This window comes from Adiantum capillus-veneris, chromosome 22 (assembly GCF_014529385.1).
Source record: "Adiantum capillus-veneris isolate H3 chromosome 22, ASM1452938v2, whole genome shotgun sequence".
Classification (NCBI taxonomy): Eukaryota; Viridiplantae; Streptophyta; class Polypodiopsida; order Polypodiales; family Pteridaceae; genus Adiantum; species Adiantum capillus-veneris.
The window spans coordinates 111,340,734-111,363,324 of record NC_140952.1 but is presented as its reverse complement, the minus strand read 5'-3'; the positions used below and the strand labels follow the sequence as shown (position 1 = coordinate 111,363,324).

The 22,591-nt window shown below is 41.7% G+C and overlaps 1 protein-coding gene across 1 annotated transcript; it reads right to left on the bottom strand.

Annotated features, from left to right (window-relative positions):
- Nucleotides 1-4,812: 4,812 nt before the first annotated feature.
- On the bottom strand, nucleotides 4,813-9,531 carry LOC147430020 (LIM domain-containing protein WLIM2a-like). Its single transcript, XM_086496216.1, has 8 exons — nucleotides 9,201-9,531; nucleotides 8,861-9,010; nucleotides 7,016-7,103; nucleotides 6,794-6,841; nucleotides 6,571-6,618; nucleotides 6,388-6,443; nucleotides 6,214-6,306; nucleotides 4,813-5,376 (listed from the first exon to the last, which is right to left on the bottom strand). The coding sequence occupies exons 2-8, from the start codon at nucleotides 8,996-8,998 to the stop codon at nucleotides 5,185-5,187; spliced, it is 663 nt and encodes a 220-aa protein (XP_086352342.1). The 5' UTR covers nucleotides 8,999-9,010; nucleotides 9,201-9,531; the 3' UTR covers nucleotides 4,813-5,184.
- Nucleotides 9,532-22,591: the final 13,060 nt, after the last annotated feature.

Sequence of the window (22,591 nt, the reverse complement as noted above, 5' to 3'; positions counted from 1 at the left end):
CCCGTGACACTCATGATTCGTCCCATGGGTCCAAGTTTGCTTTCCTTTGGCCAACCTACAAGTGAAGTGACTTAGGGTAGAGGGGCCAGTAGCAAGACGGGTTCCAATAATAACACACAACACCCCCCAAAAGAAGCACAGTGGCGTTTGGGTTGTTGGCTTAGGCGAGGTGATGTGGGGTCATGCCATTCGTTGAAACCGTGGTTCAAACCCGGATCGAATGCATCCTTGTTTTGGCGCCTCGTCGTCTCAAATGTCTCAATGACCGGTTTTTGCATTGAATGTCGTGCCAACATGTCGCAAATGTTTTGCGCAAGGGTAGCTTTGGAGCCACCTATGTCACCTGAAAGCCCTACGCAATGCGCATCTTTTGCACCCTTTGCAACTCAAAATTGGCCATGGAGTGAGGAAATCTGTTGTGCGCAAGTTAAATGTACCCTTACTGGCCTACAAAATCCACTCAGGCACGCGGTTAGGGCTGCATGTTTCCAATAGTGAGGTCATAGGTTCGAACTATGCATCAATGCCCTGACAAAACCACTCTTTGAAAGATCACAGTCCCAACGATGAGTCCTAGCCACCAACCAACCTAGCATACTAGGCACACTCTCCAACATGGCTACCCATCATATACCCTTCACACCACTAGTTGATGGCGGAAACAAATGTCACATAAGAGACACAAGGCATTCATTTGCAAACCCTACAAGCAAAGCTTCCCTTTCTTATGCCTATTTATCACATGCACATGGCTCTATGTGCCACGTGGACATGCTTCATCGACTTCTAGAGCCAATTTTCTAGTTTTGGAACCCTCTTGCATAAATGGATTGTATACGTCTTTCAATAGATGTTGTTACACTACAATGGGTATGTGGTATGACATGCATGCACTTTTACGCTAGAGAAATCCAACGAACCATTCTCCGTGTCAATCGGATTCTCGAATCAGCAAATGTGCGACAGTTTCACCTAGAAACTGGCCTCTTGGTCAAATTTATTAATAACTCATTTTTATTAATAAATCTAGTTTTGGAACCCTCTTGCATAAATGGATTGTATATGCATATCGACAAATGTTACACTACGTTGGGTATTTAGCATGACATGCATGTAGTTTTAGGCTAGAGGAATCCAACGAGCCATTCCCCAAGTCAATCGGATTCTAGGATCAGCAGATGTGCGACAATTTCACCCAAAAACTGACCCCTTAGTCAAATTTATTAATAAATTATTTTTATGATTTATTTGTTGGGTTTGGTGGATAGTTTGCTCTATCTAACCCTTAGCAAGTTTATAACCTGCAAATCTCACGTATACAGGGAGCAAAGGGCCTAGCGATTTCAATCACTTGTAGAGAGCGCCAGTTGTAGGAGAGCTAGTGTTTTCTGCAGTCATTAGTAGACCTAGCGTTTTTCCCATATCTAGATCAGACCTACCGATTTTGGCAGAAACAAGCCAGCTTCTCCATATTTCAATCCTAGCGCCATCACCTTTGCAGATCAACCCCTAGCATTTTTAGTTTTCAACCCTTCCCCTCATCGGATTTGCAATCGCTAGCCATCCTCGTTGCAGTTCGGTACTTCGACAATCCATTGACCCTCCCCTCGGCCATTCCCTTGTCGGCATCAAGTGCTCAATTGTTGTCCTCGACATCATTGAGATCTGTGTTTTCAACCCTTCATTCCTCTCACATCGGGAGCGTAATTTAGCCTTAGATCTATCCCTTGGTGGCCATCTGCAATCCCACCTCAAGAAGGATCCAAAGGTGCATCAAATCAACCTCGGAGGTGCCTCGTCTTGAGGAGTTACAACGGAAACATTTATTAGTAGAATCTGTACTTGATGTATATTTACGCAATCTAAAGCAAATACCACATCAACAACGGTGTCGGGGCCCTTGAGAAGGTTGGTTGAGACCCTATCGGGTGTCATTCTCCTCAATTCCCTCTCTTCAAGGGAAAGTAAAAGGAACCATCATTCAAACTAAAAAGAATTACTAAGGAAAGGAAAGAAAGAAAAGGATTTGTGGAAGTGTAAAACCTAGATCTTCACCATTTCAATTCCGTTGCACCTAGCATTGGTATCGGAGCTTTGTGATTTTGCACTAATCTTCTAATCCCTAAATTTTTTTTCTCTTTAGTGTTTGAGTGTGTTGGTGTTTCACCCAAGGACGTTTCTCTCACTCAAGGAACTGCAAGACCTACCATTGTGCGTAGGACTGTGCGCCTTAAGCGTAGGAAATGCAAACATTGCATCTCGGAGTTATTTGGTGTGGTGCGCCTACAAGAGAATAATTGACTTGGTGTGTGCACTCGACCTCCTCTACATAAAATAATTCTAGCATGGATATTTGCAGACATAGATTCTTCAACATGACAGATCGCATCATTGGAAACATGAAGATGTTGAATGCGAGTATCCGGATTTGTTAGCGGCCTATGACGGCAGTGCCATCCAGATCAGCCTATTAGCTTTGGAGTCTTGGCATTGTTTGAACGTCCATCTCTCCTATCTGCTTTATATCTTCTCAACAATCGGTAGCCATCAACCCGAAGCCAAAGGGTTCCAATCCAAAGCAACCACCACAGGAGTTCATAGGCATCGTGAGCCTACATTCGCAACCACATCCGTTGCAAAGACGAGGATTCATATAGAACTTCCATCATACCACAATCTAGTTGAAGCCCGAAGAGAAGCCTCTATCCTTGAGGAGTTACTTGGCGGTTTCATAAGACATCATACGAAGGACTTGCCATAGTTCATGGGAATTCCAAAGGACATAGTCATCTTCATCTCCCATTCGATGTTGCTCTCGCTGATCTTCCCGCGTAGGGGTAGCATAAGTTGGTCAGTAAGCTTCGATGACATTGGCATCTGCATATCAAGCCATTCACTATACGAGCATCCATCTGGTTCGCAGTTTGGTTCACATCATCTGAGTTGAGGTAACAAAGGTTATTGTCTACCAGAACAAGGGAATTGTTGATCCAAGAGGCAGTCTGTGGTTTGTGAGTAGATATATCATCACCATCCTTGTGTTTTGGACATTTCCACATCACCCAAGGGAGCCTCTCAAAAGTCATCATGAAGGATATCATCTAGAAAGAACTTCATCCGAGACCGTCTTATGGCGTGCATGGAATTCAGTACTAGTACCTCACTTTACGTAGAAGGAGATGCCATGTGTACATGACGCTATGTGCAGTGTGGATATGCTTCACTAACTTCTAGAGCCAATTTTCTAGTTTTGACACCCTCTTGCATAGATGGATCGTATACCAAATCGACAGATGATGTTACACTACGGTGGGCATCTAGCATAACATGCATGTAGCTTTAGGGCCATTCCCTATATGAATCGGATTCTCGGATCAACATATGCGCGCCAATTTCACCCCAAATCTAGATCAACCTTGACAATTCTAGTAGAAATAAACCAGTGTTTGTATATTTCAATTCTAGCGCCATCATCTTTGCAAATCAGCCCCTATCGTTTTCAATTTTCAGCCCTTCCCTCGCTAGATCGGTGAGAATCTACGATGGCTAGCTGTTCTTGTTGCGGTCCAATACTTCGACAATCCATTGAACCTCCCTTCCGCCATTCCCTCACCGACATCGAATACTCCATTGCTATCCATCATCGATATCATCGAGATCTTTGTAGCCCTTCATTTCTTCCACATCATGACTACAATTTAACCCCAAATCTACCCCTTGGTGGCCATCTGCAATTCCATCTCGAGAAGAATCCAAAGGTGCATCAAATCAACCCCAGAGGTGCCTCGTCTCGAGGAGTTATCGTGGTAACATTCCTCATTAGAGTATATACTTGAGGTATTGCATCGAGTGTCATTCTCCTCTTCTCTCTCTTTCTATCCCTCTACCAATCTATACCCCTCTCTTTCCCTCCCTTGAGGGAAGAGTGAAAGGAACCATCATTCAAGCTAGAAGGAACCACCGAGACGCAAGGAAAGAAAGAAAAGGATGTGAAGTGTAGAAACAAGATATTCACCATCTCAATTCCACTGCACCTTACACCTACAATGAATCTTAGCAAACTGAAAACCTACATTACAAACACACCAACACTCTATATGCAGTGCTTCTACCATTCAAACTCGGATCACTTTACGGCTCCTACCCACTCCTCTCAAAAAACTCATTAATTGGAGAGATTCTTATAGACCAAGGGAATTACAGGAAAGTCTAAAGGGAAAGGAATGAAAGATTTTAGAAAAAAAAACATGAGGCTTACATAGAGAATAAAATCAGCTTTCGTACCTCCCTTTTATCTTAAGGTTCTCACCCTCCGATTTCTTTAAAATATCTATTGCAATCTGGCTATGCCTTTTGATGGGCGCTATAGAGAGAGAGAGAGAGAGAGAGAGACTTTGACAAATGCACACATGGGACCAGAAGGATCCGTCTCATCAAATGGAGAGAGAGAGGCAGTGTACTAGTTGTGTGGAACATTCAGGCTGAGTAGTGTCATGACCATGCGGATAAAAGAGAGAGAGAGATTGCACATTATTAGATATCATGCAGACTTACCATTGCCTTCCAATCTTGAAATACCATTCTCTCATCCTTGAATCCTCACCTCCGCTTCTGTCAAAAGCGCGATATTGCAAGGTGGGTAGGTGGGTAGTTTATATGAGGCATATGCCTCCCGAAGACTAACAGAGGTGTGCGAAGGTAGGCTCAAGCTCATATTATGGCAACTTATGAGCTTAATGGTAGAAGCCTAAGCTTCCCAAGAGTAGATATCATGTCATCAAAATGAATAATCAAAGATCCTTTCAATTCCAATTAGGAAAATCCAAATCAGTCATTTAAATGTAATTACAGCTTTTGTGGCTACATCACAATGGGCATTAAGCATGCTACATAGTTGGCATTCCTCCTTCAAGCAATAGGCACCCTCGCCTAACAAAAGCAAAGAGGGCTCTCTGACAACCTCCGTTTGACAATCCAATTATAAATATTTATAAAACCCGACAAATATAAATTGGGAAATATTTGGAAAAGAGCAAGCACTCCGAAAGCTCAGAGGAAGCATATGTACGCATTGTGAAGTGCACATGAATAAAACAAAAAAGAAAAAAGTAAAAGAGAAGAGCAAGAAAGAAGAATGGGAGAATGTGTGTTTGTGTGAAACAGAAGAGGCAAGCATCTCGCACACTATGGTAGCTTAGAAGAGGGAAGCTTGACGAGAAGTTGGCTGTAATTGCCTTTCTCTTTGAAGAGCTGCTTGAAGTGGTGCTTGCAATAAAGCCTGCCCTCCATGGCTGCATAGTTAGACGGGCTGATAGAACAGCCTCCTTGTAAGCATTTGAAGCATGACTTGTGATATGCTGACCCTTCCACGCTCACCTAGAATGATGGATATGCACAATACATCCACACGAGGCATTAGTACAGCATGACATGAGGCTGAGACAAACTCTTTCATTTGTACACCACGAAATGTGCCGCGTAAATACTTGATTGACACATGCACATCCATACCCAATCCAGTGGTGGATTTGCATAACATCAAATAATCTAAAAACAGACAATTACCACATTCCTAAGCCAAATTAATTGTCCAAAGCAGTTGGGCGGCCTCACCTAATGCTTTTATTTTGGCTCTTAAAGAAGCAAAAATAGCTTGGCATATCCTCTGTGATAAAAAATCTGACGTCCAACTGTTTAGAGGGCTTTGTCTCATACTGCTTGTGTGAACCTCCTCTTACATGGACAGAAGTGTGTGAGGCTACCCATGAGAAGAAACACACGCTTTGTTGTAAGCGTACATACAAGTCATGAGGATGACCCTCTCTCTGCTTATATATAGACTCACTGTAAGTTTCTATGTATCTATTACAATCAAGCTCTCATACCCCTTGTGTGAATCCCCTCTTACATGTAGACAAACATGTGTAACGCATAGACAATAAAGCTACCCATGAGAAGCCACATACATGCTTTGTTGTAAGCCTATGTGCCATGAGGATGACTGTATCTCTATGCCTGTATATATAGGATCTCTGTAAGTTTCTATGCATCTAGAATAATCAAGCTCTTTTCCTTATGACCGCTCCCTTACACTTCACCATAGCCAACACCAAAACCATTTACCAGAGCTCTACATGCCGAAGAAAATCACACAAGTATTCTTTCACATCATAAGGTTGTCATTACAAAGCATAAAAACATAGACAGACTCACCTTCTCCAATGGATAAACTGTCTTGCTGCATGTGACACACTTGTCTTGAGTGCCTAAAAACTTGAACGAGGTTGCCTTGCTTGGAGTCCTCGGCTGCAAAAGAGAGACTATCTTAGCAGACAAAGGAGAGAAAGTGGGGCAAGACCTCTACAAAAGCATCTCAAGCCAACTTACAAGCTCATTCTGCAATTTCTGATGAATGGGAAACTTCGGGGGCGTTGCAGGCTGGTCTGATTCAGCGAATAAACACACTTATTTTACATTACTATTATGCATGTAAGATAGGCCAGAATGTAATAAGAATCCCTCCAATAAACAGCTCAAAATGACAAGTCCAGCACCTAGACATGGATATACCTGCATTTGATTTCTGATTTGGAAGTGTCGGGGGTGTTGCAGGCTGGTCTAATACAGAAAACAACACACTGAATTTAACATTACTAGTCTATCTGTAATCAAAAGCGAACAAGAGAATAGCACTCCATGCCTTTATAATGCAATGAACAACACACACGAAGCTCTTCTAATGGATAGCTCAAAAAGAGTCCAAACATAAAAATGGTTTGGCCAGGAGCTATACCTGAAATTGGTTTCTGAACGGGAGGCTTTGGTGGTGTTGCTGGCTCGTCTATTACAGCAAATAATACACTGATTTTACATCACTAGTATACATGCAATTGAGAAAGAGAGAAATATACTTCGAACCTTTCTAATGCAATCAGTAAGTCATGATTATTTTCCGATTAGACAGCTCAAAAAGAGTACCCAGCACATACATATGGATCGGCCAGGAGCTAATTACCTGCATGTGAAGGTGGCATCTTGCTCGTCAGTTGCTCAAAATGGGGTTTGCAGTATGGTCGTCCCTCTAAAAGTGCATAATTGTCGAGCTGGGCAAACAAAGACACAAGTACCTTGTGAGATATCGAAGAGATCACTCAAATGATAGATTAGAGCCTATCCCAAAAATTGTGTCACATCTGGAGTGTCAAAGAACGTAAGGTGAGACCACAAGAAAAGACCAACTTGTACTTCGAAGTACTGTTTATGGTAGTTGTTCATAGGACAAGGTAACCATCAGCTCCATGGTGTTTTGCATTGACTAATAGTGCAACATACCCACAAGCATCACCGGTGCTCAATAGTTTCCTCTGTGCTAACACCATTAACACCATTCCGTGGCCCAGAACTAAGTAGCATAACCAAAGCTTCACATATTTTTCTATTACCTTTTGTGGATCAACACAAATCATGCACATGCAGAACTTTTGGAAGTGCTCTTCCACCATGAGGTCCCACTGGTGGAGTGGGGCTGAACATGGTGAAAGCAAGGAGGGGGGCTACCAACAAAATTGTTCTCTAGCCAATACCTCACGGTCCACCCAACATGGTGAGTACTTACTACCCCCCACCCCCTCTTTCTCTTTCCCAACCTCTCAAAAAAAGCCCATTTTTCTGCAATTCATAACATACATGCACAATCCAAGAGACTCAAGCAATTCAGGGGTTTCTTATCATGCTTGCTCAAACTGATCTCTAAGCCTAAGAAGCAACCAAGCACATAAGTATAACCTTGACATTTATGGGAAAAAAACTAGAGTCCAGAATTGGGGGTTTTGAAGCAGAAGAACCATAATCACCATAAAATCAAGAACCCCCAATGTCCACAATTAAGTCCATGACACCCAGATTTGCCTCCTCCAACACCCCATTGCAGAAAACCCCCCTCACATGGCCATGCAGGAGACAAAGGCTAGGCTACGAGCTCATTCCAATTTCCAAGCCCTCCCTCTGAACAAGACACAAGAGCCTCAAAAAGAGTATCCCTCACCCCACCAAACACCTTCTAGAACATTGTAGACTCACCTTTCAAAAAGGCTTCCAACGCATTGAACAATTGTGGAACCCCACCTCTCAAAACATCACACGTCATAATCCTCCCCCAAAAGACTGGTGGTTTTGTGTTTTTCAACATCTCATCCACCTCTTTCTAAGTAAGAGTTTGCAATGGGTCCAGATTGGAGGCTTGCTTCAGCATGCCACGGGTAGAATGTTCAGACCGTGAACTGGAAAAATTCCTAGGCGGCTCATTTGTAGTGCCCTTGGCCTATTGTTTCATGAATTGCACCACTAGGTCAAAAAATTAAGAGGCATTCTCATTCAGATGTGCAAAATTTGCTTTCGACACAGACATGCGTGATTGTAGTGCTCTAAAGTCTTACAGCTCAAGCAGCTCTATCTGGTATGCAAGGGATGTTAATGCTCCTGCTGTTCTTAGTGTGTGTTCAAACTTAAAGTTATGTTATTGCAGACTATGAAGGGGCCTCTCACTAGTCTGAGCATGCTATGAAGTCCCAACTTATCACACAGATGTGCTCTGTTTCTCAGAATAGTAGACCGCCCTCACAATACAAAAAAAACAAATAGTTTTCCGTGTTTGTTTGCCCAAGAAAAGAAAACGCCATCGCTAAATGCATGGCATTCATAAATTGAAGGCACCAAGCAGTAGTAGCTCACTGCTTCTTGAAAATAAAAAACTCACTCTTTGCTCCATCTTCGTGTTCTTAGCATGCTGCCTTATTTACCCCTCGCCTCTACACCCACTTTAAAAAAAGACTCGCAGAAAATTAGAGGAGAAAACACTTACTTCAAGAGGCTTCTGGCATTGCTTGCACTGAAAACAAGCTCGATGAAATGTGTCACCCTCAGGTGTCTTGAGCTGCTCTGTGAAAAAAGCCCGCCTTTGGCACACCTTGCACCTCGGGTGCGCGCCCAGAAAGGACATGTTGAACTAGATCTGGACACCCACAGAAGCAGAAGCCAGGAAAGACGTCAGATTTTAGCAGATTTGCAGAAGGAATTACAGAAAAAAAAGACCCACATTGACAGATCGGAAAAGAACAAGTGAGTGTTCTCCATTTCCACACGCAGATACACTGCTCTGGGGGATGGGTTAAGCTGAGCAACATCAAGAAGCGCCTAATTACCTGGTTGAACACCCGATCAACTATTTGCGGTTTGGCTTTCAAGATCAGATGTGGGCGATCGATGAGCAGGCTAACGCTTGAAAGGTGAGTGGCCAGAAATTAGGCAATTTTCAACTCTTCTTTTCGTTAACAAATTTCCCGGATACACGCGCGCACGCACTCGCTCTCAATCTCTCTCTCTCTCTCTCTCTCTCAAATGCTCGGCACTCACAGGCTCTCGAGTCTCTCACACACACACGCAATCTCTCTCTCGTCTTTCTTCTCTCTCTCACGCGCGCACACACACTCTCAACTCTCGAGTCCACTGACATCTTTAAAGAGGGAGAGTGCTTGGGATCCGCATCTCCCTCCAAAGGCTTGACGCCGTCTCGCCCGCTTCATTACCAATACCATTTTGCCACGTCTCGTTCTGCTTGGCTTTCATCACTGGGCTCGTCTAGTCCCACCATCCATGGACCATAGCCCACCAAGGGCCACCATCATCCATGGTCCCATGACTTTGTGAAACCTTTAAACACACACTCTCTCTCTCTCTACTGCTCCAAAAAAAACTTTTTCCATAAACTTGGCAAAACTACCTATGAGAAATTTTAGAGGTAAATTGACTAAATCTGAAGGTTTTGCACTAAGAAAATTACATCAACTTTCTCTTAAATTTTTTACCTTCAAATTCAAAATTTAGATGTAACTCTTAAAATTTGTAGGTGGGATCACACTAAACATAGGTTTTTTTCAAGCACACACTCTCTCTCTCCTTACAAGCCTAGATTGTTCCTACCATGTTTAGACATTCTTCTCACATGTGTGTGTGTGTGTGTGTGTGTGTGTGTGTGTGTGTGTGTGTGTGTGTGTGTGTCTATGTTCCTAGTGTAGTAGCATTTTCCTCTTGAATAACATGTCTACATTCTACGAGTCATCTGATAAATCTCCGAGGTATATTGGATTGGTCCTTTACGACATTGAAAAATATTCTCTGTGTGTGTGTGTGTGTGTGTGAATATATATATATATATATATATATATATATATATATGAATTCAAATTTGTATTTGATGGAGCACGAAAAGTCCTATGTGCAAGCTATATGTAATTCATGAGTGACATCTATCTAGAAAAGGTCTATGATAATATTGCTTGGGAAGTTCATCGTGGCTATTGTGAACGGCAATTGTTAGTAGATGACAATTGTTGCATAGTTAAGTTGAAGAAGCATCTCTTGGCATAGAGCGTATGAAGAATTTTCTCATGTATATGGCTCTTATGTGCCTCATCACAAAGTGCAGTGCATCACAAAGTGCAGTGCTTACAGTTGAAATACAACCAAACAAAGCATGTTTTGCAGGAATATTGGGTTGTGAACACAAACTCACGAAACTAGATGTTTGAGCTATCCCATAGGCCTTAGAGTGTCCCTCGAGTGTCCTCACATTAGAAGTTCCCATTGATGATCAAGAAATTGGAGAAAAAAATTAAGGTTTAAGCACAGTTAAGGTTGAGTGAAGTATAGATTAGAATGGTGGTGATGAGGCACATCTTCTGGTCTACATAGCTTTGATAATATGATTCTTCATGAATAAATGGAATAATCTTCCTAAGGCGATATGGGAATCTGTAGTGGGTAACTTTGTCCTCGTCATCTTTTATTGGCCAACACACCTCCATGGTGTGCATATGGCCCTGGAGCTTCTTTTTTTTCGATTATGCTAAATGAGAACCCCAGATATTGAAGATTGTGTAAAGAGCAAGTTGTGAAGGATGAAGGCCCAGACAAATGGGTTATTGGGCCTACTTTGATACTTCAAATAAGATAGATGTGAACTCAATCACTATGACCAATGTTGATCCCCAATCGAGCACACCCATGCAGCTTGAGCTTGCCACATTGCCCTCGAGCCTACCGCAATGCAAGTCATGTGCATTTCTAGACAACAAGCACCCACTTTCCCTTTGTTGATAGCATCTTGTTGGCTTCTTTGTGGGTCGTATTTGGGAGGGTTCATAAAGGCAATGCTAACTCTTTATGTGGTGCTTGCAAGTTACTTCTAGGCTAGAGGCGTGTATGGCCAAATCTATGTTGTCTCCTTTTTTTCAATACTCACTCAAAAGAGAGTGAGTGGAAATATATTAGAGCATAACATATTCTCTTAATTAATTAAAAGTGTGGGCTTCTATTTTGGTTGTTTGCTGCCGCTATTCACTTTATCAATGGCCAGCACCTAAAGAAAGTATAGTCACTTGTCTCCTTCCTTCCTTCATGAAATGTTTCTTAGGATTTTTTATTTTTTTTAAAAAAATTTGGCTTAAGGAACTATCCCTTTTGTTAGGATAGTTCCTTAAGCAATGCATTTTTAATTCCACAATTCAGTGACAATATAGAATATACTCATGCACTTTTTGAAATCCCACCTATTGCATGCACATGTATATACCTATGAGCTTATATGATATTTTAACCAACTTAGAGGACCACCGTGTAACCAAAAGCTTGCCCTTTTTGTGCTTAAATAGTAGCAATTGCTAAAAGTAACACATGCACAATACAACCACCTCCCCAATTCTATGTTTACATGTGATCTCTCTCTCTCTCTCTCTCTCTCTCTCTCTCTCTCTCTCTCTCTCTCTCTCCCGTCTCACACACACACACACACACATAGAGCATGTACGCACCCATGCAATGTAGTTAGCCACTTGACCCGCAAGGTTACAACAAACTAATTGATTTTGATTGGCCTCAACCCACTATGTCATTGGAATTTCTTCTATAGCACCAAATATCGTTACTATTATAGCATGACTAGCAAGTTAGAAAGCTCGATGATGCATGCACATGCTGGTAATGCGCTACACACATATGATGGCTAGCACATATGCATCACATCTAGTTATCAAGCAACATTGTTCATCGGCATCATGCTAAGTGGGTGACTATATGTGATGTGACAGTAAGAAACATAGTTGGATCAAAATTTACCACATAAGCAACCATATTCTTTCGAATATACAAAAATGCAAAAGAATTTATACAAACCACTTGAGCTTCATGTGAGTTTGTAAAGTATTTGTCATTTGGTTGGTTGAGTACTCGACCTTCGTAGTCCGAGTCATTGTCAACCCATTAGCGCTCATGAAAGTGCTTTGTATCATCGCAGGCGAAAATGCTCGTATTGCTATTAAAAAAAAAGCATTTGCCATTTGCATATTGGAGTACATGCCTTCACGTTGCGTATGTTTCTATGTATATATTTTTGCACTTATATCAATCATTGTGGCTTCATAAACAAGCCTTAGAGGAGAAGAGAGTTAGACATACATTCTGGGGACTAAGTGACACGGGCAGTCATTAAATATCTAATATCTAACCAACCCAAATGATTTTCTCATATTAAACTGATCATTTAATATGGGATAATAAACGAGATCAAGGGTTAGAATATAGACATGTGCTTACGGATCTATCTCAACATGGGGCCAATGGTAAATGGGGCCCAAATGAGAGATGGTATGTCAAAGAGCAAGGTTAACTAATGAAGCTTAAAAGACCTTAGGGTTAGCGTCATTAAAGACCTCCAATGGTTAGGGTTAAAAGTCCTTGGACCTTAGCTAGGTGAGGTGGGAACCCGACCTAAACTTAAGCAAGCTAGGGATGTGCTTGAGGTGGGAACCCGATCTAAACTTAAGCAAGCTAGGGATGTGCTTGAGGTGGGAACCCGACCTAAACTTAAGCAAGCTAGGTCTGTGTTTGAGGTGGGAACTCCACCTAAGGTGCTTGTCATGCTTGATGACTAAGGTACTTGAGGTACTTGTCACATTTAATGAGGAAGTTGCTTGAGAAGCTTCCTATGCATGGGGGGTAAGATGCTTGAGTCAAAAAGAGAACCTACACACTTAATGAGGAAGTTGCTTGAGAAACTTCCTATGCATAAAAATCTCAAAGTTAGGGGAATTCTAAAGGAGCACAGGGGACATATGTCAGACTCTCACTAAGCTTAACCACATGGTGTGCTTGAATGCTATTGGTTGGGCTAAAGAGGGGTCCAATGAGATTCTACTTCCATCTAACAAATATCTGGATATTTTCAAGCTCTCTCTCTCTAAGGGGTAAGGAGGACACTTGTCAAAAGACTACCCATGTGCTTGATTGCAGGCTGCATGTGATTGGCTAGGGGGAGAGGGGTCCAATGAGTTTGTAGCATGTAGAAATTTTGCCCAAAGCAAGGAAGGGGGGTGCTAGGGGGATATACTCCACACACACACTCATTTGCAAGGAAATTCTCACTTGGTGAAAGTGGAGGAACACCACCTCCTTCTCCAAGCTTGTGAGAGTGAAAGCCTACACCAATACTCTTGGCTATGGAATGCAAATCCAACCAAGAGTCATGCTTCAATGCTTAAGCTTTCCATCTTCTCCATCTTCATTACTATGCTATTATGTATGCTAGCAAGAAGAGTAATGATAAATGAGGAACTATTTCTTTCTCCTATGGAATGTTTCTTCTTCCTCTTCCCTATCGTCATTCCCCGCTAGCTCTCTCCACCTTCGAAGGTGTTTGAGGCCTTGGGACTAAGGCTTTGGGATAATGCTTTCTTCAAGTTTATGTTCTGCTTGTGATGCATGAAGCTTTCCATCTTCATTGCATCACCTAGGTTACAAGGAACACAAAGATTGTATTATACCAAGTCTCTCTTGATGGGAGAAACTATAATACAAATGCCTATTGGAGGGGGGACCGGCTCCATATGAATCCGGTCATCAACTAATTGTCATGTTCTATAAACTCTCTCTCTCTCTCTCTCTTGCAAAAGTATTGTTCATACCAAGTTAACTAAGTACCATGTTTATGTTGCTACCATCGATTAAGTTCACCCACCATGCTCACAAAGTAATCTCTCAAAATTGCTTCACCTAATTTCCTAATTCCGCTACTGTAAAAGTTCATAGGCCATTTCCATTACATTGGTATCAGAGCATTTGGTTTCTCTTTTCTTGCTTAAGAAGAGAGGTCCTTAAGTAGCCTATTAATGGTTGTTTTTGTTAATTATATTAGGGTAAATGGGTCATGGATCTATTATCGGTTTTGTTGAGCCCATTATGTGGGATATGGTGCACACCTCGGGAGCTTTGGTCTTAATAATGGAGTCTTTTTAGACTTGCCTACGGCTTTACCATTATTGAGCCATAAGAAGTCCAAAAGGAGCTATCCCTCGACAACTTCGCTATGTTAGACTCACTCCACTACTCTCTATATTAACCAATTCGAGCCGTGGGTGTAGGTACTTAAGTGCCTATTTTCAAAGGCTAAGAGGAGTAGAAACTAAGGTTTTGAATTGCCAAAGCATACACTAAGTAAACACATAAGTTTAATTAGCATGGCTGACAATAACCAAGAGAGGAGAATGAACATTGATAACTTTGATTTTGCACATGAAGGTACCAATGATGATGCCCCCATGTTTGGCAATTATCTTGTCACTAGGTTGCAACAAGCTATGGGCAACCCCACTTTGCAAGCTGAAGCTACTCAGCAACTTCATGCTTATGGGATTTCCTTTCCTCTCCAAGAGGAGAGAGAGCTTACGAGGCCTCTTGATGAGACCCCCAAAAGAAGACTCTCTCCCATACGAGAGGAGGAATCCAAAGATCAAGAAAGCAATGAATCCCTAGTTTCCTCCGAAAAGGTGGCTCCACGAAGAAGGAGGACTAAACGATCGACAACTCCTCCCAAGAGGAAACGGTTAATCCATAGTCTTTCTCCTCAAAAGGGAAGAGAGAAAACCAAGGAAGAAAAGGGCAAGAAAGAGGTCACCCTCTTCACCTTCCTCCTCTACTGATGAAAGCTATGGCTATTCTCCTAGAGAATACAAGAGGGGAGGACATCGCAAATCCTACCCTGCATGGCGAAGGTCACAAAAGCTAAAGAAGTTCAAAGAGGGAGGAAAGAGTATCTCTTTTCTCACCTATGATGGCACCTTTGGTGCTATCGACAAAGTATTGGACTTCATCCAACAATTTGATGGGCCTTTGGGGATGAGGGCTTCACGGAGTCGTCCGAGCTACACCATGTAGCTATGCACTTTCAAAAATTGGCTCGTCAATGGTGGGCTAGCCTTCGTGGCAACGGTCAAGCCCCAAAGACATGGAAAACTATACGAGTTTCCATCATGAAGAAATTCCTTGCAAGTGATGCAAAGGAAAAAGTGCTTACCAAATGGTGAATTTTAAAGCTTCTCTCTCATGAGTCTATCCACAAATATGTGGAAAAGTTTTGGGATTTACATCTCAAGGCTACTATCTTTAGACTTTGTCGAGAAAAAGCAACAATTCTGTGCGGGATTACCCAAAGAGATGGCTGAGTATGTCAACTCTCAACGACCTGGTTCTATCACCAAAGTAATCCACCATACCATGGTTTCTTCGCGCATCAATTTCCAACAAGTGGCTAGACGGAATGTCAAGCCCATGGAAAATAAAGACAAAAATGATGCCAAGGGGAAAGCCAATGCCCAAAATTCTTACCAAGGCTATTCCAAAACAACAACAATTGGTCCAAGGAGAAGGGAGTTTAGAAAGGTAAATATAAACTCTCTCCTAAAGAGCTAGAAGCTTTTAGTAAGGACCACAAATGTTTTAAGTGTGGGGAGCAAGGCCATGGTTATCGTCCTTCCCCAAGAGAATGGCCCGCAATGAGACTGCTAGAGTCTCTATGTTTGAAGCTCCAAAAGAGGATTCTCATTGCCAAGGGTTTCTCCTTTCCTATGATTGGGGAAAGATACAAGAGCATGATGCCTTTATTTTGTTTGACCCTAGTTCGGTTGACCCTAGTTCAACTCACCACTTCATATCCACGGAGTTTTCCCCTAAGCTAGGCATACAAGCCCACAAGATGGGAGATGCATTGAAAGCCAATGGAGCTATCTATGGACAAGACGTCTCAGTTACTTCTTTCATTGGAAAATTAAGGCTTCATGTTCAAAGCTATTTGGACAAAGAGGATTTCTTCATCTCCCCTCTCAAACATGAGAATGTTATCGTTGGCACCATGATTTAACCACATGGCTTCCAACATGAAGCTCCTTGAAAGGAGAATCTACTTCACCTACAGGGAAAAGAGCATGCACATAGATGTTTATGAGTTGGGAAACACCATATCCCTGCAATAAAGGGAATCAAGAGGAATTAGAGTTGTCTAATTTCCTAAATGGATTCCAAGATGTTTTCATTGATGACATCCCTAGTGAGCTATCTCTAAAATGAGGGATGATGACCATGTAATTGAGCTCCTACCAAGAAGCTCACTGCCTAACAAGCCTTCTTATCGAGTTTCACAAGCTCAACAAGAGGAGATCATGAGGCAAGTGCATGAAGTGGTAAAAAAAAAGGGGGATGGTGAGGTCTAGCTCCTCTCCATTTTGTTCACCATTGCTTTTAGTGCAAAAGAAAGACGACACATATCACATGTGTGTCGACTATAGGGCACTAAATAAGATCACTATCAAAAAAATAGATTTCCCATGCCCCAGGTAGAAGATCTATTTGATAATTTACAAGTTTTGGCCCGACAAATGCTCCAGATGCATTCAAACTCATGATGGACAAAAAAATCTTCAAGCCATTCAAATTCTCTTGAAGAGTACAAGAGACACCTCCAGGTAATCTTTCAAGATTGTGAGAGAGAATAACCTTTTCATTAATAAAAAGAAAAGAGAATTTTTCCTACAAGAGATTCAATATTTAGGTCACATTATCTCTAAAGATGGCACCCATGTGGATGCAACAAAATTAGAGATAATAAAAGGATGGCCTAATCCAAGGAATCTATAGGAGGTATGAAGCTTCATAGGTATGTGTGCATACTATAGATGCTTCATAGAAAAAATTCTCTCTAATAGCAGGCCCATTACATGACTTAACAAAAAAAGAACGTTAAGTATTCATGGACCGCAAAAGTGCAAGAAGCTTTTGAGAAGCTTATCTCTCAACGTGTGTTCACACTACTAGATCTCTTAAAGCCATTTGAGGTCCAATCTGATGCTTGTGTTGATTGCCTTGGAGCTATTTTGCTTCAAGAAGGGCATGCCATAGCATATGAGAGTCAAAGACTCAACTTCAATAAGTGAGTATTGGGCAAATACGAAAATAAAGCTACTAGCTATTCTATATGCCCTAAACACATGGAAACACTATCTCTTGGGGACTCCATTCATCCTACGAATGGATCACAAAGCCTCAAGAACTTCATGACACAAACCAAGCTCTCCGACAAGCAAATGAGATAGGCAAAATTTCTTTTGCAATTTAAATTTCATACTGCTCACATTGTTGGCAAGCACAATCAAGTGGTCGATGCACTTTCACTACGACCAAGGGTAAATGTGGTGTCTATGGCAACTCACAATGATCTATCTTTTATGATAGACGAGTCTGCTGATCGAGACTTTTAGTACGTAATTGCAGCCTTTGCAATAGGGAAGTAGCAAGAACCATTCACCTTGAAGGATGGTTATCTTCCAAATGGCAATAGGCTATGTGTTAATCACCCATACAATAAGAACGTCATGTAAGAATCCCATACATCTCCTTATGCGGGGCAAAGAGGAAATCCATAATCTACTCTTCAAGGAGTAGAAATGTATTTATGTTGGTGTATCATGAAAAGTAAACATACAGGAGTATGTTTCAAAATGCAGGGTATACCAAAATTTGATATTTGATTGAGGGAAGCAACTTGGATTGTTTCAGTCAACAAGCTTACCAAGAAAATACACTCTATGCCTGTCAAAAAGACTATTGAGGCACATCAAATGGCAACCCTCTTCATATCTCAAATTTTCAAGCATCATGGATTTCCAACACCCATAGTGTCGGACAAAAATCCTAGAATGACCAGTAATTTCTAGAAGGGTCTCTTTGAGAATCTAGGAAGTAGATTAAATTTCTCTTTTTGGCCTATCATCCACAAACGGATGACCAAAGTGAAATAGCTAATCTAACGATTCTTGATCTACTAAAAGCCTATGTCATGGAAGTAGATCAATGTTCTCAATGATAGAAGTACCTACCTCTTATAGAGTATGTGTACAATGATATTGTACATACTTCTATGGGGAAAGTACCTTTTGAGGTAAAGAAGGAAGATCCAAAAGTCCCTTACTACTTAAAGTACATGGGAAGATCTCCGCTACTGATGAATATAGCGAGACCCACAAGAATCTTTTCCAAAGATTAAAGGGGTTATATCCATCACACAGGAAATGCAAAAAGGGCTACTGCTAATAAGCACAGAAGAGCCTTAGCCTTTAAGGAAAATGATTGGGTCTTAGTTTCCTAAGGCTCGATTGAGGCAAACGACGGGCAAAAATCCAATGGGTCATCAAAAGTATTATGCTAAACTAGCAAAAAGATATTATGGTCCTTTTCAAATTCTTAAGCTAATCAATGAGATGGCTTATTAATAAAAATTGCCCAACCATTGCATGCACCATATTTGTGAGCCTACTCAAGCCCTACAAAGGAGAGCCTCCAAATGAACCAATTATTGAAGACCCTCCCGAAATCAAAGATCTAGAAGAGGTACTACAACCCGAAGCTATCCTTCGGCATGAAGACAAGGTACTACGACATGGTAAAATTATCCGACAGTATCTTATTAAGTTAAAAAATTATCCTTTTGAAGATGCTAGATGGATGCAAGGAATCCACCTCAAGGATAGTATGAACCTTGTCAACGCTTACAATGCTACATTAGAGTAACCAAATGTACATGTTTCTTTTAAATGATCAATGTTTATGTCTTATAAGACTAATTCTCTTTTTATTGTGCACAAATTTAAGTAGTATGCATACTAAGAAACTTGTTTGGGATGACGACGTCTCTCAAACACCATGTAGAATTTGTCACTCCACTTGGGAGGATGAAATGGACTAAAGGCAGACATGCTTGCAGCAGCTATGTCTCCCAAGCACCAAATGGATTAATCATCCATCTTGGAACGATGTCGTAGGGCAAAAAGGGATCCTCTACCCGCTAAGACAAATCGACTAATGACTATGACTTTATCTCTTTTACCTCATAGTCGAGGATGACTATGATTTCAAGAGAGAGGTAATGTCATTAAATATCTAATATCTAACAAACCCAAATGATTTTTTCATATTAAACTGTCATTTAATATGGGATAATTAACGGGAACAAGGGTTAGAATATAGACATGTGCTTACGGATCTATCTCAACACGGGGCCAATGGTAAAGGGGCCCAAATGAGAGATGGTTTGTCAAAGAGCAAGGTTAACTAATGAAGCTTAAAAGACCTCAGGTTTGTTGGAATTAGGGTTGCAGAGAAATGCACACAGCTTGGAGAAGACGAAGGAAGCTCAAGGCACACGATAGAGAGTGTGTTACTTAGTATGCAATGGAAAGATAGATAGCCCTAGAGTAATGGGCGTATATACAATGCTCGGGGGGAAAAACCTCCTAAAGAGGGAAAAAATGCCCCGACGGTCCTAGTGTGTTCACACACATCACTACCACATGTATATGGTAACAAATCCCCCCTGGAGTGATGCGGTAAACGAGAGCTAGCACATGAGTAAAGGAAAGCGCCATGCCCTGAGGACATGATCAGTCCACAAAGGGAAGTAAGCCCAAAGCTTTGCAGAAAGCTTCAAGCTTCTCACGAGACAATGCCTTTGTGAAAAGATCTGCAAGGTTGTCCTCTGTTGGCACATAAGCCAAGCTGATCTCTCCTGCTGAGAGCCTCTCCCTGACATAGTGGTAATGCACCTCAATGTGCTTTGTGCGAGCATGAAAAAGTGGGTTCCTCGCAACTGCCAATGTGCTCTAACTGTCAATGTAGATAGTGTTGGCAGTGTCCTGTCCAACACCCAAATCAGCCATAAGGCGTCTGAGCCATACACACTCAACCGTAGCTGTGAAGACTGCCCTGTACTCAGCCTCACAACTCGAAGTGGCCACAGTAGGTTGCTTATTGCTCAACCATGATATACATGAACTGCCAAGCATGAAACAAAAACCACTTGTGGACACTCGCGTGTCAAAACAACCAGCCCAATCCGAGTCTGAAAAAGCATGTAAGTCTGGCGGCAATGATCCCCCCTTGGGATAAAACAAGCCAAGATGTAAAGTGCCACTAAGGTAGCGGAAAATCCTCTTGACAGCCTACCAATGCTTAGACCCTAGGCTATGCATAAATCTGCTGACCTGTGAGACTACAAACTGAATATCTGGCCTCGTGTTGCATACATAAATGAGGAGCCAACAGCAGTTTGGTAAAGAGTGACATCAGCAGGATCGCCAGCATCATGTAGACTCAACTTCAAACCTGTTTCCATGGGAGTGGCAATAGGTTTGCAATCCTCAAGTCCAAATTTACATAGCAATGTCTCTATGTAACTTTTATGACACAAGGCAATACCACCATCACACTGCTTAAATTGTATACCCAAGTAATGATGCAACAATCCCAAATCTTTCATCTTGAAAGTAGCATTCAAATCAGCCTTAATTTGCAATATGTCTCTCATTTTGTCTAGTGATCAGCAAATCATCGACATAAAGAACCACAATGAGAAGTACATCACCCTCACGCTTTACATACAATGTGCTTATTGGACTGTTATGAAAGCCTCGTTTAACCAAATGAGTGTCAGCTTTCTCATACCAAGCACAAGGAGATTGCTTCAACCCATACAAAGCCTTCTTACATATGCACACTTTGTCCTCTTGTCCTTTTATGACAAAACCGCAAGGCTACGTTACATAAACTTCCTCAAACATGTCACCATTCAAGAAAGCAGTAACAATGTCTGATTCATGTACATCCCAACCAAAATGAGCTGCCAATGCACATAGAAAACGCACAGTAGTCATACGACAAGTGGGAGCAAAAGTCTCTTCATAATCTATGCCTTTTTGTTGTGCATAACCCTTTGCAACAAGTCGAGCCTTATGGTGATCGATCTCACCATCCGGCTTGCGTTTCAACTTGTAAACCCACTTCGTACAAATGGGCTTTTTGCCAGGAGGCAAATCACATAAAGTCCATGTGTCGTTTTCTATAAGTGCATCATATTCTGATTGCATGGCAGCCATCCAATTTTCTGAATTCTGTGCTTCATTAAAGGACAGAGGCTCCTCAACATCATGTAAGCTAGACACAGCCAAAGCATAACAATCTGATGCATAAGATGCATGGAGAGAGCCTGAACGAGTACGGCTAGACAAAGGTGCATCCAATTTACTGTCACGCAAAGTGTGCACCAGCCATTTTGGCATACCTCTAGCCTGCTCATATTCAACCCTTTCCTCATCAAGTACATCATGTACCTCTGCATCAGTAATAGGCTGATCTGTAACATTTTCAGAAACCCCCATAGGCTGTACATTTGCCTCATTGGAACTTACATTCGTATTTCCATCACTGAAAAGAGGCAACAAAGTGTCATAAATGTCATGTGAGCTTACATTACTGTCTCTAGTACATGATAGCAAGGGCTGAACAGAATCTTCCACAAACACTACATCCTGTGAAACCAGTATACGTTTTGTTTGCGGATGATACAACCTGTAACCTTTGCTTTCAGCACTATAACCAACAAAAATACATTTGACAGCCTTATCATCCAATTTTCTACGCTGTGTTTGTGGCACCAAAGCATATGCCAAACAGCAAAAAACACGCATGTGCTCAATAGAAGGCTTTCTATCATGCCATGCTTCATATGGAGTAATAGACTGCAAAGCTTTCGTAGGACACCTGTTAAGTACATAAGTGGCACACATGATGGCCTCAAGCCAAAAAGATTGCAGCAAAGCTTGACTTTTGATCGTACATCGTGCCATTTCCGTCAGTGACCTGTTTTTTCTCTCAGCAACACCATTTTGCTGAGGTGTATAAGGCACTGTAAATTGGTGTTTTATCCCGCAACTAGCCAGAAATTCATTAAATTCATGAGACATATACTCCCCCCTCGATCGGAATGGAGGGTGCCCATAGTACATTTCGAGACATTTTCAACCATAGCCAAAAGAAAAATTTGAAGCACATAAAAACTTCGGACTTCGCTTTACGCGGAAATACCTATGCATGCCTGGAGTAACCATCAATGAAAGTCACGAAGCAAAGGTAATTTCCCAAGGACGGATTTTGCATGGGCCCACAAACATCACTATGCACAAGCTGCAACCTGCATGTGGCCCAAACTGAACCATCCTTTGGAAACTTAGAATGCTGCATCTTACCCAAAATACAGCCTTCACAAACATGTTTGACAGGTGCTTCAAGAGGCGGCAAAGAAGCAACCATATCAGATTTTTGCAAACGCAGCAAACTGGCAAAATTCAGATGACCAAAACGTGCATGCCAAAGTTTTGCA

Coding starts and splice junctions, on each gene's coding strand:
- LOC147430020 (XM_086496216.1), bottom strand. CDS start 8,998: ATGTCCTTTCTGGGCGCGCACCCGAGGTGCAAGGTGTGCCAAAGGCGG. Junction 7,104..8,860: donor AATGCCAGAAGCCTCTTGAA/GTAAGTGTTTTC, acceptor TTGTTTGCCCAG/CTCGACAATTATGCACTTTT. Junction 6,619..6,793: donor CGTTCAGAAACCAATTTCAG/GTATAGCTCCTG, acceptor TTTCTGTATTAG/ACCAGCCTGCAACACCCCCG.